This window comes from Gopherus flavomarginatus, chromosome 5, assembly GCF_025201925.1.
Source record: "Gopherus flavomarginatus isolate rGopFla2 chromosome 5, rGopFla2.mat.asm, whole genome shotgun sequence".
Classification (NCBI taxonomy): domain Eukaryota; kingdom Metazoa; phylum Chordata; order Testudines; family Testudinidae; genus Gopherus; species Gopherus flavomarginatus.
In genome coordinates, this window is record NC_066621.1 from 8,861,113 (window position 1) to 8,874,410 (window position 13,298).

The 13,298-nt window shown below is 46.3% G+C and overlaps 2 protein-coding genes across 3 annotated transcripts in view; one reads left to right on the forward strand and one right to left on the reverse strand.

Annotated features, from left to right (window-relative positions):
- The first annotated feature begins 11 nt into the window (after positions 1–11).
- BCL2L15 (BCL2 like 15) lies at positions 12–8,649 on the forward strand. Of its 2 annotated transcripts, none has more exons than XM_050954414.1 (4): positions 12–2,181; positions 4,487–4,671; positions 5,237–5,452; positions 6,138–8,649. In XM_050954414.1, exons 1-4 carry the CDS (start codon positions 2,049–2,051, stop codon positions 6,153–6,155), a joined length of 552 nt encoding a protein of 183 aa, XP_050810371.1. In that variant the 5' UTR covers positions 12–2,048; the 3' UTR covers positions 6,156–8,649. The 2 variants fall into 2 exon arrangements, with proteins under 2 accessions (XP_050810371.1, XP_050810372.1); XM_050954415.1 differs by having other exon boundaries at positions 4,544–4,671.
- A 1,268-nt stretch (positions 8,650–9,917) lies between these two features.
- LOC127051711 (triggering receptor expressed on myeloid cells 2-like) overlaps positions 9,918–13,298 on the reverse strand; it is a 42,489-nt gene continuing 39,108 nt past the window's right edge. The window contains exon 5 of the mRNA XM_050954381.1: positions 9,918–10,300. Coding sequence (XP_050810338.1) covers positions 10,084–10,300 — 217 coding nt within the window. The 3' untranslated portion in view covers positions 9,918–10,083. The remainder of the gene's footprint in view (positions 10,301–13,298) is intronic.

Here is a 13,298-nt window from a genome sequence, read left to right on the forward strand (position 1 = left end):
TTTTTTTAAGCTCGAAAATAAGTTTCCTCCTCAGGTAGTTCTTGCCCGTGAATTCCTTAATTTGTGCTGGTGTCTGATGTCTCCTCTCAGAGGAGAAGAATAAAAATATACAGTTTCCAGAGCCTTTGCATGACTCTTGAGGAGTCTTAGACTATGACTCCCTGTAAAAGCAGCTGTCTCCCAAGCGGCCCCTTGTGGCCTTGAGTGGCTCTCCAGTTCTCTGTCTTTAAGCTGTGTCTACACTGCAACACTGCTGGCAGCAGCAAGTACTGTACACGTAGCTGTGTGCCCTAGTGAAAACCAGGCTGTGTCCACGCTGCGGTGTGTAGCTACGCATGTCAATTAAAGGTGCTAGCAGCGAGCCTTCCCACACTTCCAGAACCTTTCACTGTGGCATGAAAAGGCTCCGGCAGCAGGACACAACACCGCTAAAATTAACAGTGTAGCTGAGGGAGGCACTGCTTGGGTATGCAAAGAGCTGAGTAGATACATACTCCAGTGTTTGGACACCGCTGTTTATACCTGTGCTAGAGGGGCATGCAGTGTATATACTGGATGTGCTGCCATATGGAGTGTGCAGTGGAGACAGACCCTTAGTGTTCCTCTTCAGGGCTCCGCAGTAAACTACATGCAGGCTTCTCTCTGTTCAGCCATAGCTCCTTAGGGGCTGGGCTTATTAACTTCAAAATCCCCAAATAGTCTATGAAGCTCAGCTCAACTGGCTGCTTTTAGTAGGCCACTCCCAACCCTTCCTGGAGTGTTTTTGTCTTTTCCCCTGTAGCCTGCACCAGGCACCTCTTGCTCACTGCAGCTCTTACACTGTATGCTGCTGTTTCCTGTTCCCCTCTCTTGATAGAGACCAGCTGTCCTCTATCATGTGCCACTGTGAGTTGGGAAATGAGGCACTGGTGGGCTGAACCAACTTCCTCCTAAGGCATGTCTACGTTGCCCCTTCCCCGCCAAAAAAAACATGGCAGCAAGCCTCAGAGCCGCCAGCAACTGACATGGGCTCATGCTATAGGGCTAAAAAGAGCAGTGTAGACGTGCCCACTCAGGCTGGAGCCCCCACTTTTGGGTTTCAGAGCTCGGGCATCAGCACAACTAGGAATGTGTATGTGACCAGCTATTTTTAGCTCCCAGACAGCGGTGGCTGACCCAGGTTCTGAAACTTGCTGCAGTGGCTTTTTGTATGCAGTGTAGATGTACCCTCACTGTCCACCCTATGACTCTGAGTTAAGAGCCACACCAGGTTAGACCTCCCACACTTAGGGAATGGCTTCTTCCCTCATAGCCTTAAAACCCCTCTTGTGCTGGTGAAGTGGCTGCTCTTGCTACCTTGGGAGCAACAGCGCAGAATTTGCTGTGAAGTCCACTGACCATCTTTGTGGATTGGTTCTCTGCAGTAAGCAAGCATTCGGCAGGTATGGTCACGCAAGCAAAACCTCAGCTGAGGCTGCCTGATATAGCTGCAGTTGGGTTTAAGCATAGACTGTAGTCGGGTGTCTCTTATCACCAGCTTGCAGGACCTTTCCTGTGTGAGCCGAGCTCACTCAGCCACACCTCTGGGTGATAGGAGCATATTTGCATTATGAAATTATCAGCAAAAACACCCTTATACCCGGTCAGCAACTCCTCATGTTTACACAGTTGCAGGTAATCTGGTTCCAGTCCCTGTGTAGACGTGACCTTTGAGGCCTAGACTCATTCTAGGCAGGGTAGCTCTTAGTGAAGCAGGGACTTTGGAAAAACTTCATTCTGGACAGCTGTGTGTTTTATAGTAAATGGTTATTGTGAAACTTTGCCGTACACATGTGCAGGGGAGCAAGAGTGAGGGCTGAAATAGCCTGTCAGTGCTTTACCCTGCCCTGGGGAGGAGGAGTCTCCCTAAGGCACTTGCCCTTGAGAGGGTGTGACGCATGCTGAGCTGACCAGGAAGGAGGAAGGCTTTCAAAGGTTCTGTGCACAAACCTTACCCAGAAGAGGAACAGCTGCAGGGGCAGCTTGGCTTCTTTTCGAACTTCAGATAATCCAAGGGGAGACGTACTAAAATGAAGAGCCCTAGGACTTTTGAGGAGCAAACAGAGTGCATTGTGGAGGCACTTCTCTCTGATCTCCTAGGGGAAGACGAAGGGTTTGCTCCCCGCAGTCTGGAGACAGACTCTTTTGCTGAGTCACACGCAGGTAAAGCCACCTGGGACCAAATCTCTGGAGGGAGGCAGGAGGCTTTCTTGGCTGAAGGTTCTAAGTAAACGTACTGTTGGGTGTTCCTGGAATGGATAGAGAGGTGGGCTGCAGTTTGGGCTGGCAGGTCTCAAGCGAAGCAGGGTTGGCATGAGTCAGTATTTCCATGAGAGTCTCCAGGTGACTGCAAGGAGTTGTGTTGCCCTTCCCTCTCAGTCCATGTTGAACCATTTGCCTGATGTGGGGCTATGGAGAACTATGCTATTGGAAAGGACTCTTTCCAATGAGATGCAGAATGGAGATCCTGACTGCTTGTCACTGAAAAACCCAGGCTGCATCACAAACGTGCAGATTACATCTATTTGTAATAGCCTGTAAAGCACCTGGGATTTTTGGATTCAAGTTATAAATGCCAGTAACTTTTTCACTCGCCAAATCTCCGTAAAAATAACTTCTTAATAGTGATCGGGAAAGTGTAACTGGTCCTGGTCCTTGTAACCAAAGAACTAATTATCATTAATGTATCGAGTACCAACACTGTACTTGGGGCTTAACGAATAAGGAAGGCTCTGGTCTCCATCCCAGGGAGTGTACAGTCTAGTTCAGACCCAGCCAAGAGACAATCAGGGCCAGAGGGTGGCTGAGAGTTGGTGCAAGTGGGAGGTGCTGCAAGCATCAAGCAGCATTTGTTTCTCAATGGTTTAATGGAAGCATGCTTGGAGGAGGGAGCTGAAGGAGGAAAGGGAAGTTTGGCCCAGAGGGAGTCTCCCATCTGCTTGTCCCCTGTGCTGAGCTCCCACTGGGCTAATGGGTCATGTACAAGTCTATTTCCATTGACTGGAGTATTGTGAAAACAGCCTGGTGAATGGCTGCAGCTCAAATTAGGTTTTCCTGAACCTGTGGAATCTAGTGTGGGGTTTAAACCAGAGTTCTAGAGGGGGCTGGGGGCTGCTAAATATTAAAATACCCAAATACTTGGAGTAATAAGAGAGCAACTTAGCAGTGTAATAAGAAAGGGCAAGTAGGACTTACCCAGCCTGGGCGGAGCAGCTAGCAACCGTGCTTGATAAAATTGCTCAACACTTCCGGTCTTCAGTGCCTTACAACTTTGCCAAAGTGTAACAATTTGGATTGAAATTTTCAGTGCAGGGTATTTGCCTCAGCCTGAACTCTGCTTTGGAAAATGTCAAGAAAAAATAGTTATGTCTTAGAATGTGTTTAGGGAAACGTGTTTTGCCCATCTTAAATTTTTAAAACCTTTCTGCTGAGAAGCTCCAGCACCATCTTGCATTTGAACAGGAACTTGAAACTTGGGCAGAGGGCACATTTGTGTCAGGATTGTGCCTTTTACCATCCCTATGGCAAAAGAGCCCAAACTGGCCAAATGGTTAAGCCTTTGAAAAATTGCAGTTTGCACGTTTATTAGAAACTAAATGGTATGATGGGTGAATTTGCTGAAGATTCTGCCTGTACTGAGCGTATTTCAGCCTGGAAATGCAGGGGATAAGCATGACTTTTTCTGCACATGCTGCTCCCAGCTGATGGGAGCTGCTGAGGTACTGGGCACCAAATCAGAGAATCTCTCATTTGTTCTCATTGCTCCCCCTGCTGGCTGCCAGGAAGCATGGAGGAGGAGGAAATAATAAGTTGGGCATTGAGGACGTTGGTAGGAGGATGAGACTAGGGTCTGGAAAGGGTAGTGAACTGGAACCTGAACCCATGTGAGGTGGAGGGATTGAGACAAAGACTAGAGGGGGCAGAGAGGGTCATGCTTGTGGACAGCCAGGGGCAAGGGCAGAAGACACACTGCCTCCAGAATCTAGATTTGAACCCAGAAGTCTGTGTTCCTCTGCTGTCAACAAATAGCTGTGTTAACCCCTTTGGCAAACTGTCTCGCCTACTGCCTGAACCTCATACCCAGCCTAGTTCTATTACCAGTTACTCTCTTAACTCAAGTGGTAGAGATCTGTGCTGTGGATCTAAATATCTGAAACCGACAGACGACCCAAATCAGGCATCCGTATGATTCCACATGATAAAAATTCTGGTTTTTAGTCTTTTGGATTTTGTTAATTAGGAACTATTAGGAAATACTCTAATAATATAATTAAAGATCATCCCATAATGCATATGTACAAGGGGTCCAAATTAAGGTTGCATGGGGAATCTTCATCTGGCATTTCCTAACTTCTGTGTGCCTGACTTCATTCTTTTAACACAATTTTTTTTCATGTAATATAAAATAATTAAAAAATAAGTTTAGATATGAAACAGGCATTCTCAGCCTCAACCACTTGACCTGCAGGTTGTACCCCCTTTCCCTGCTTTCAGTCTGCCGTCTTAAAACGTGATCCCTCTGCAGGAGCAGAAGCTTCAAGTAGCTTTGATTCGGTTATTATTGCCAGTCGTCTGCGGAGACTAGGAGACCAATATAACGAGGATCTGGAGCAGCCTGCCCAGCGCATCATTGCTGAGGTGGCTAAGGGAAAGGTAATGCACAAGCGCTCTGTTTAGACCAGGGTCTACCCCTCTCCTACAATATGCTGTAGAGCCCCAGCACATCCTTTCTTAACTGAAGTGCTATTATGTGAGACGATGCTTTGTCTTGAGATGGGAGGGGCTGCTCTTGCAGGATGAGGGGCGGGAGGGGAATGAAGAAGGGGAGCTGTGTGAACAGCCCCAGTCTGTGTTAGCAGACCCGACATGAGTCTGGTCTGAGGTTGAAACTCATCCCGGCCCAGTTTCAATATGGATACTCATGCACCTCTAACTCTGAACTCTTTGCAGTCCTAGTTAAATTGGAAACTGTACAGTGCTACTGTAGTTCACACAACAGTGCTGGGGGAAAAGGAGGGACAAACACATAGTACATATAGTCTCTGCCCTGAAGATCTTACAGTCTGACTTATTTGTGCCAAGCACAGTGCACTGGCCAAGGGGGTCACCTGCCTTAATCATAGAGCAGTGCAAGCCAGGCCTGGATAACCCTGTGGGGTTTGAACCAAGACTTATTTTGATGGTGGTATTTTATAAAGCCTCCTCTTGGTGTTTCCAGGTGGAAGAATTTGAAGTCATGGTGGATTCTCTCAGCAAGAGTTGGAGCAGCCTGAATCCTGAGCTGGGCTATGAGAGAGCTTTTCTGGCAGTGTCTGTGAAATTGTTAGCATACCTTTCCCGGAAAGTTCCAGCTGTGGCCCGTCGAATCCAGCTTGTGGAGCTGATTAATGGGAACCGTGAAGTGAGAGAATACATTGAGACCCGTGGTGGCTGGGTGAGTGCTCAAGAATCACTGAAATTCTTCTGTTGGTACTTGTGGCTCTGTTCCTTTGCCAGTCTGCGCTGGCTACAGTGTGACCCAGTGTTCTGAGGGCACCATGCACTGGCACATCAAAGGAGATGTCCTAACCCTGTCAGCCTAGCTGCTCAGCCCTGCAACATGCCATCCTGGGGCATGCCCTGGCATTGCCGGCCACTGACCCCAAAAACACCAGATTGTTCCCCCTTATAGTCCTACGTTTCAGGTGATGGAGTCTCTGTATCTGAAGCACTGCTGTGTTAAACGTCTTGGTGAAATCCTGCCTTCACTGAAATCAATGGTATACTTCCTATTGACTTCAAAAGGATTTCACCACTGTCTCAGCACCCTGAGAGTCTAACATTTCTGCCCTAGATAAGTTCATAAGGAATAAAAGTTAATCATATGTTGCATTTTCTAGCTCCTATGGGCTTTACAGACACTCTCTCACCCCCTTGTGGAGGTAGTGCTCCCCATTTTACTGCTGAAGAAACTGAGGCCTGGAAAGATGAAGTGACTTGACCCAGGCCAGAGGGAAGGTTGGCATGCAAGCTGGGAGTAGAATTGGAGAACTGATTTCCCCATCCTGCACTTGGGCCACCTCTCTTACTGCTAGTTCCTTTAACCATTGTTTTTAATTCTTTCTTTCAATTTTTTTTAGGAGAACTTTGAAAACTGATGGAAAAGGCTTCACTGCCTCCCAGGAAGTGAAATGGCAGCTTTCAATGACTTAAACTATTAAACTGTTTTCGGAAAATTGTTTTCCCAGCCATCAGTCTTTCTACTTCCATCTGCCCCGAAGATCGATCCAGTCACTAACTGGGACACCTCAACACGTAGCTATTCTTCCACACCAGATGTGGCTCTCTTGTTCTTGCACTTATTCATTTATTTACAAATAATTTGTAGGACTGATTTTGTTTCCCTCCAACATAGGCTGTAAATGCAACTTTTAAGTGTGAGGACTGACAGTGACACTTTTGTTCTGCAAGCTTTTGTCCTACCCTGTAGCCCCGAAGAGAGAGGGAGCCAGAGATGGCTGCCTAGTATCATGCTGGGAAACAGAACAGCCAAGACATTGAGTCCAAGGAAGCTAAAAAGGAGACATTGTGAACAAGAATGCTATTTATGGCAGAGCCCACAGATGTGAGAACTGGTAGCACTAAACACTCTTGGCCATCCTACTTCTCTAGTGCTCTAAAGAGTTAACAGATTTCTACAGTTAGGGGAATTGTCTTCTGTAGCTGGCCATACTCACTGAAAGCCCGTTCAAACCTCCTTCTGCTACCTCTGAGTTGGTATTAACAGAGGCACTCACATACAGTCCCTCAGGAGCTATTAGTATATATGCTCTGCAGTAAAATCAGCTACACCAAATCTGTGCCTTAGCCTGTGCCACATTACACTTGGGTTTGCTGGAGTGACTCCATAAGGATTCAAGGATTTACATGATCCTGCAATTTGCAGAGAGCTCTTTGGGATGCTGCTGTTGAATCAGTTCATTATATGAGTAGCTCAGTGAAACAAGGCCTACATACCATACAGGACTCTGTGGGAGAGCCAGCTCAACCTGGAATATCCCACCCCATATCATCACTGGGGTGGTCATAGAGAGATGGCTCCACCCACCAGCAGTCCCCTCAGAAGCCAGCTGCTGCTGCTCAAGGGATCTGTAGGGAGTTGTTTGGAATTCCTCTGTTAACCCACTTCCAGACTCAGCTCTGACACTTACATGAAATCCAGTGGGTCAGTGATGTCTGGGCTGAGAGGCAGATGAGCACAGTGGCCCAACTTAATGTATTTTTAATAAAATGAGCAAATGAATCTGTATCTATGCAAACTATATGAATTTGATTGCATCCTTTCCCTCCCATCTTGTCACTTGTTTCATACTGTCAGTTGTTCAGGGGAGTGACCACATCTCCTATTGTGTGCTTGTACAGTACCCAACACACAAGGCTCCAATCCTCTTTTGGGGTCTCTAGGCAATAGGGTAATTATTAAATACTTAATTCCAACCTGGATCTGGGTCTTGTGGGCCCCTTGGAGTGGAAATCTGGCAGGATATGAGCTGGCTTGAGGGAAAGTAGTTGTGCTGCTAGTTGATTTAATTAGGGGATTTGCCCTTACAGCCTCTCAAACGAAAGATGTCAATTTAAAAATCAGGTTGCAAACTAGTGTCTCTCTCTGTTACTAACACACCCTAGATCACTTGAAGGGAAAGAATCTAAAAATCCAGTTTGTCATTCTTATGCATTTAATTTGCTATCTGCATTTCTCTCTACTTGGACAATGGCATCAGTTTCACTGGCATACAGTTAGCTTCTAGGCCAGTGGCTTAATGTGAGCATGTTTGGGTTTCAAACTCTGCAGGTCAGTGTTTGTTTTAAAATGGTGGTTTTCCCTTAGAATTTTCATACATTTTTGTTGCTCTGCAGTTACATGAAGGATTGCTTTTACAAAATTTAAATTTGACAGAAACCTCTCTTGGGGATAGAGAGGTTTGTTGCACTCAGAAAACCAGGCAAGAGTTCTGCAGAAGTACTCTGAACTGGATTTGTGACCAAAATCCAATAATTATGCCATTTTGCTTGTTTTTTGCGAGTCTGTAACTAACTCTGAAATCCCCCAAAGGCTTTTCTTTACTGGCTGTCTGTCCAGGGACACTCAATCTGAGATTTTGACTACTGGTGCAGAATCTTTTGAGTGTCTAGGAAGTTTAGGGGGGTTTTCTCCTCTCGTATCTGGTTCCCAGTTTAAAGTCTTCTCCTTTCTGCCACTGTAGACTCACTCTGGGTGTTTGGGTCTTGTCAGCTGGAGAAGTTTCACTAGGAAGTTGTATAAGGTGGAGTAGTTTGGCATAGTGGATTTTTTTTTAAAGGCTAATGGAGTTGGAGTCCCTTGACCCTGTCTCCTAGCAGTGATGTCTGGTGGAGCAGGACTAGGTACTCTGGCCTGGATCTGGGGAAGCCTGGCTGGGAAGGGTGGGCCCCAAACATACACCCAGGCATTATCTCTGTCTAGGAACCTTATGTAGGTTTCAGATTAATGTGATGAATGCACAAGCTAACTGAACCTGTTTTGTGTGCACGGCATCTGTCAAATGCATTTTTAGAACATAGAGTGCGGCTCACATGCAAAAGAGAGAGTTATAAATGTGACCGGAAACTGGATTTTGCATATTGTCTTTGTTGCTAGAACAATCTGTGTATTCAGAGTTTATCAGTACATTGCTTCCTGTATGCTGAATGGTGTACAGAGAAGTGTGGTCTCTTGGGTGACCCAGTGTGCTGGAGGTATCCAGATGTTCTACTGATAACAGGTCCAGATGACTGCACCTTCCTGTGCCAGGGAGGAGTCAATATCGCATTGCTGATGATGGCCTGGAAATTAGACTTCACCAAAGACCATGCGAGTCTCTCTGACCTTCTCTTGATGGGATGATGGAGGGGGCACTTCAAAGATTCTGGAAATGAAGTCTTAAAAATAAAATATTTGTTTGTTTTAATCTAAAACTAAAGGATATTTTCATTGTAATGTGCGTTCTGATTATGTTTGAATCCTGCACTCAAACCCACTCAGAGCATCCCTGTATGAAACCCAGCAAGTGGTCAAGTAGTCTAGATGTTGCATAGCCACCTGCCCTTGTATACAGAAGATCAGCAGGATAAATATAGATGCATCATCCTGGCACATTAGGAGTTGAATCTTGTATATTGGAAAAATAATTTTCCTAGATTTCCTTGCAGGTTCTGGATTTGATTTATGCTCATGATTAATTTGGGCCTCTTAAATATTTCTTGAATGGGCATCTTTATTAGTGAATAAGGGTATGGTTGGGTCAAGCTACAAGCAGGCAGCTCACTCTTAAAGAAGCACGACATTCTCATTTATCAAGGATTTGGGACAAATTTATAATCCATGGGTACCTTTGATTTTGTTAATACATTTTTACTGGTAGTTTTGTTTATAATTCCAAGTATCCATATTTTAATCAAATATCTCCAGGCTTATGGTATATAAAAGGAGAGGAAACAATTGGTAAGGTGTCATGATCATGACTTATCATAAGAGCAAAGTATCAGGTTTTTGATAGCAAAGAGCTGTAACTCACTACAGTATTAGTCTTAGGACTCAACTTCTGTTGGTATTTGGTTTTGTTTTTTAAACCTCATGCCAATACCACATGAGAAAATAGTTCCACTGATATGAACAGAAATGTAAAGCAATTAAAATTTTACACTTAAATTTTTTTTTTTTTTCAGAGAATAAGTATACAATATGTTAAGACTTGGTGGGCCAAATATTTACTGCTTGGGAGTAAGTATATCAGAGCGCACACTACTGGCAATACCCAGAAGCGGTGTTCTAGGGAGAACTGCTAGCTTCCAGCAGTGCAGAAGCAGGGAAACTGCTTCTGTTCAGTAAATAAGCTTTTTTCCTTGATCATGGGTTTAAAAAGCTTCAGTAGAAATGGAAATTGTCTTTATAAATATTGTAAAATATTTACAGCAAATAAAATAAAAAAATCAAAACCTACCTAGTCTTTTAAGTCACATTTGAGCATATATTAGTAAAATGCACATTAATATTTTAATACGTAGCTTTTATGTAGAATTATACACACAAGCATCTTTTGCATGACCGTTTGGTAGAGAATTGTTGTTGTTAATTGTGCTATTGAACTGAATGAAAATTATCTTTACAGTTAAGAGAAACTCACCACTTTTCCATGTCCTGTTGCTCTGAATGATAATTAAAGTTGCTACTAGAATAAACAGGAACAGCCAGCGCAGAATAGCCCATGGAAATGGGATCCAACTACTAAAGCCAAAGAGGACAATAAATCAGTCTGAGTGGCCACTGTGGAAATACTGGATCTGCAGGTAAAAGATGCTTTTAACAAACATTTAATACAACAAGCACAAGTTCGACTGGTGGAGATTTTTTCAAAAATGCCTACAGACTTTAGGAGCACAAGTCACGTTGTTACCATTTGTTTATCAAATAGTGGTGCTGAATTCTGTTGTCCCATTTGTTGCCCTTATTTCTAAATAGAAAAAGACGGTTACTCACCTTTGTAACTGTGTTCTTCGAGATGTGTTGCTCATATCCATTCCAGTTAGGTGTGCATGCGCCGCGTGCACGTTCGTCGGAAGATTTTTACCCTAGCAACACTCGGTGGGTCGGCTGGGTCACCCACTAAAGTGGTGCCGCCATGGGGCCGGATATATACCTCTGCTGACACAACAGCCCTTCAGTTCCTTCTTGCCAGCTACTCCGACAGAGGGGAAGGAGGGCGGGTTTGGAATGGATATGAGCAACACATCTCGAAGAATAACAGTTAAAAGGTGAGTAACTGTCTTTTCTTCAAGTGCTTGCTCGTATCGATTCCAATTAAGTGATTCCCAAGCCTTACCTAGACGGTGGGGTCGGAGTGAGATGTTGCAGAATGCAGAACTGCTGAGCCAAAGGTTGCATCATCTCTGGACTGTTGAACCAGAGCGTAATGTGAGGCAAAGGTGTGGACGGAGGACCAGGTACCTGCGCGACACATCTCCTGGATGGGTACATGAGCCAGGAAGGCGGCAGATGAAGCCTGAGCCCTAGTAGAATGTGCGGTGAGGTGGCTCAAGGGGACATGAGCCAAGTCATAACAAGTACGGATGCACATCGTCACCCAAGATGAGATCCTCTGGGAGGAGACAGGTAGGCTCTTCATTCAGTCTGCCACCGCGATGAAGAGTTGGGGCATTTTACGAAAGGGTTTTGTCCGCTAGATATAAAATGCGAGCACTCTACGGACGTCTAGGGAGTGCAACTGTTGTTCCCATCTTGATGAGTGTGGCTTCGGGAAGAAGACTGGAAGGAAGATATTCTGGTTGATATGAAAGGCCGATACCACTTTAGGGAGGAAAGCCGAGTGTGGTCGCAACTGCACCTTGTCCTTGTGAAACACAGTATACAGTGGGTCCACTGTGAGAGCCCTAAGCTCGGAAACTCGTCTGGCCGATGTAATGGCTACGAGGAAAGTAGTCTTCCAGGACAGGTATAGTAGCGAGCAGGTTGCTAACGGCTCAAAAGGGGCAGACATAAGTCTGGTTAGAACCAGGTTGAGGTCCCAGGTTGGGGCGGGACGGCGTACTTGGGGGTATAGGCGGTCCAAGCCCTTGAGGAACCTAGAAACCATAGGGTGTGAGAACACAGAGCGGCCACTTTCCCCTGGGTGGAAGGTAGAGATGGCCACCAAGTGCACCCTCTGATGATACCGCTAGGCCCTGTTGTTTGAGAGACTAGAGGTAGTCCAAGATGGTGGGGATTGAGACCTCGATGGGAGTAACATTATGCGTTTCGCACCAGCAGGAGAAACACTTCCACTTGGACAGATACGTTAACCGAGTGGAAGGTTTCCTGCTACCCAGGAGTACTTGTTGTACTGAGGCAGAGCAACGTAACTCGGACTGGCTTAACCACGCAGCAGCCATGCTGTGAGGTGAAGAGACTGTAGGTCTGGGTGGTGAAGTCTGCCGTGGTCCTGAGTTATAAGGTCTGGGCAAAGAGGCTGGGTGATTGGGTTGGCTATCGACAGGTCGAGCAGCATGGTGTACCAGTGCTGCCTGAGCCACGCTGGAGCGATCATGACAGAGCTTGCTTGATCCCTGCGGAGCTTTATCAGGACCCTATGAACCAGCGGGAATGGTGGAAAGGCGTAAAGCAGTTGGCTCGTCCACGGCATCAGGAAAGCGTCCAAGATCGAGCCCAGGGAGAGGCCTTGGAAGGAGCAGAACATCTGGCATTTCCTGTTCTCGATGGAAGCGAAGAGGTCTATACAGGGAAAGCCCCACTTCCGGAAAACAGAATGAATAATGTCTGGACAAATTGACCACTCGTGAGACAGGAAGGATCTGCTGAGTCGATCCGCCAAAGCATTCTGAACCCCTGGGAGAAAAGATGCTACCAGGTCTATTGAGTGGGCTATACAGAAGTCCCAAAGCTGGATGGCTTCCTGACAAAGAGGGGAGGACCGTGTCCCTCCCTGTTTGTTTATGTAATACATGGCCGTTGTGTTGTCTATGAACACTGAGACACAACGGCCTTGCAAATGCTGTTGAAATGCCTGGCACACCAGGTGGACTGCTCTCAGCTCTCAGCCATTGATGTGCAAGGCCAGCTCCTGAGATGACCAAAGGCCTTGAGTGCGAAGATGGCCGAGGTGAGCACCGCAGCCGAGAGATGACACGTCCGTCGTCAGGGACATAGAAGGCTGAGGTGGATGGAACGGCATCCCTGCACACACCAGAGAGGGCGTCAACCACCAGTAGAGGGAGCCTAGGATGCTTGGGGGAATCGTGACTCACGTCTATGGTGTCTCTGCCCGGGTGGTATACTGAGGTGAGCCAAGATTGGAGGGGACGGAGGCGTAGCCTGGTGTGTTTGGTCATGAACGTGCAGGCAGCCATGTGACCCAGGAGACCGAGACAAGTGCGATCCGAAGTTGTCGGGAAGTTCTGTAGGCCTCGGATAATTGTTACCATCGCCTGAAACTGAGGCTGTGGTAAGCAGGCTCTGGCGAGATTGGAGTCCAGGATGGCCCCAATGAAGTCTATCCTCTGTGTGGGAACTAGAGTGGATTTCTCTGTATTGATCATCAGGCCTAGACTCATGAATAGGTCCTTGACGATGTTCACATAATGGGTAACTTGTGCCTCGGAGGTCCCTCGAATGAGCCAATCGTCGAGATGCAGAAAAACGTGTATCCGGTGGCGGAGGGAGGTGGCGACTGCAGCCATGCACTTTGTGAATACTCTTGGAGCCGTAGAGA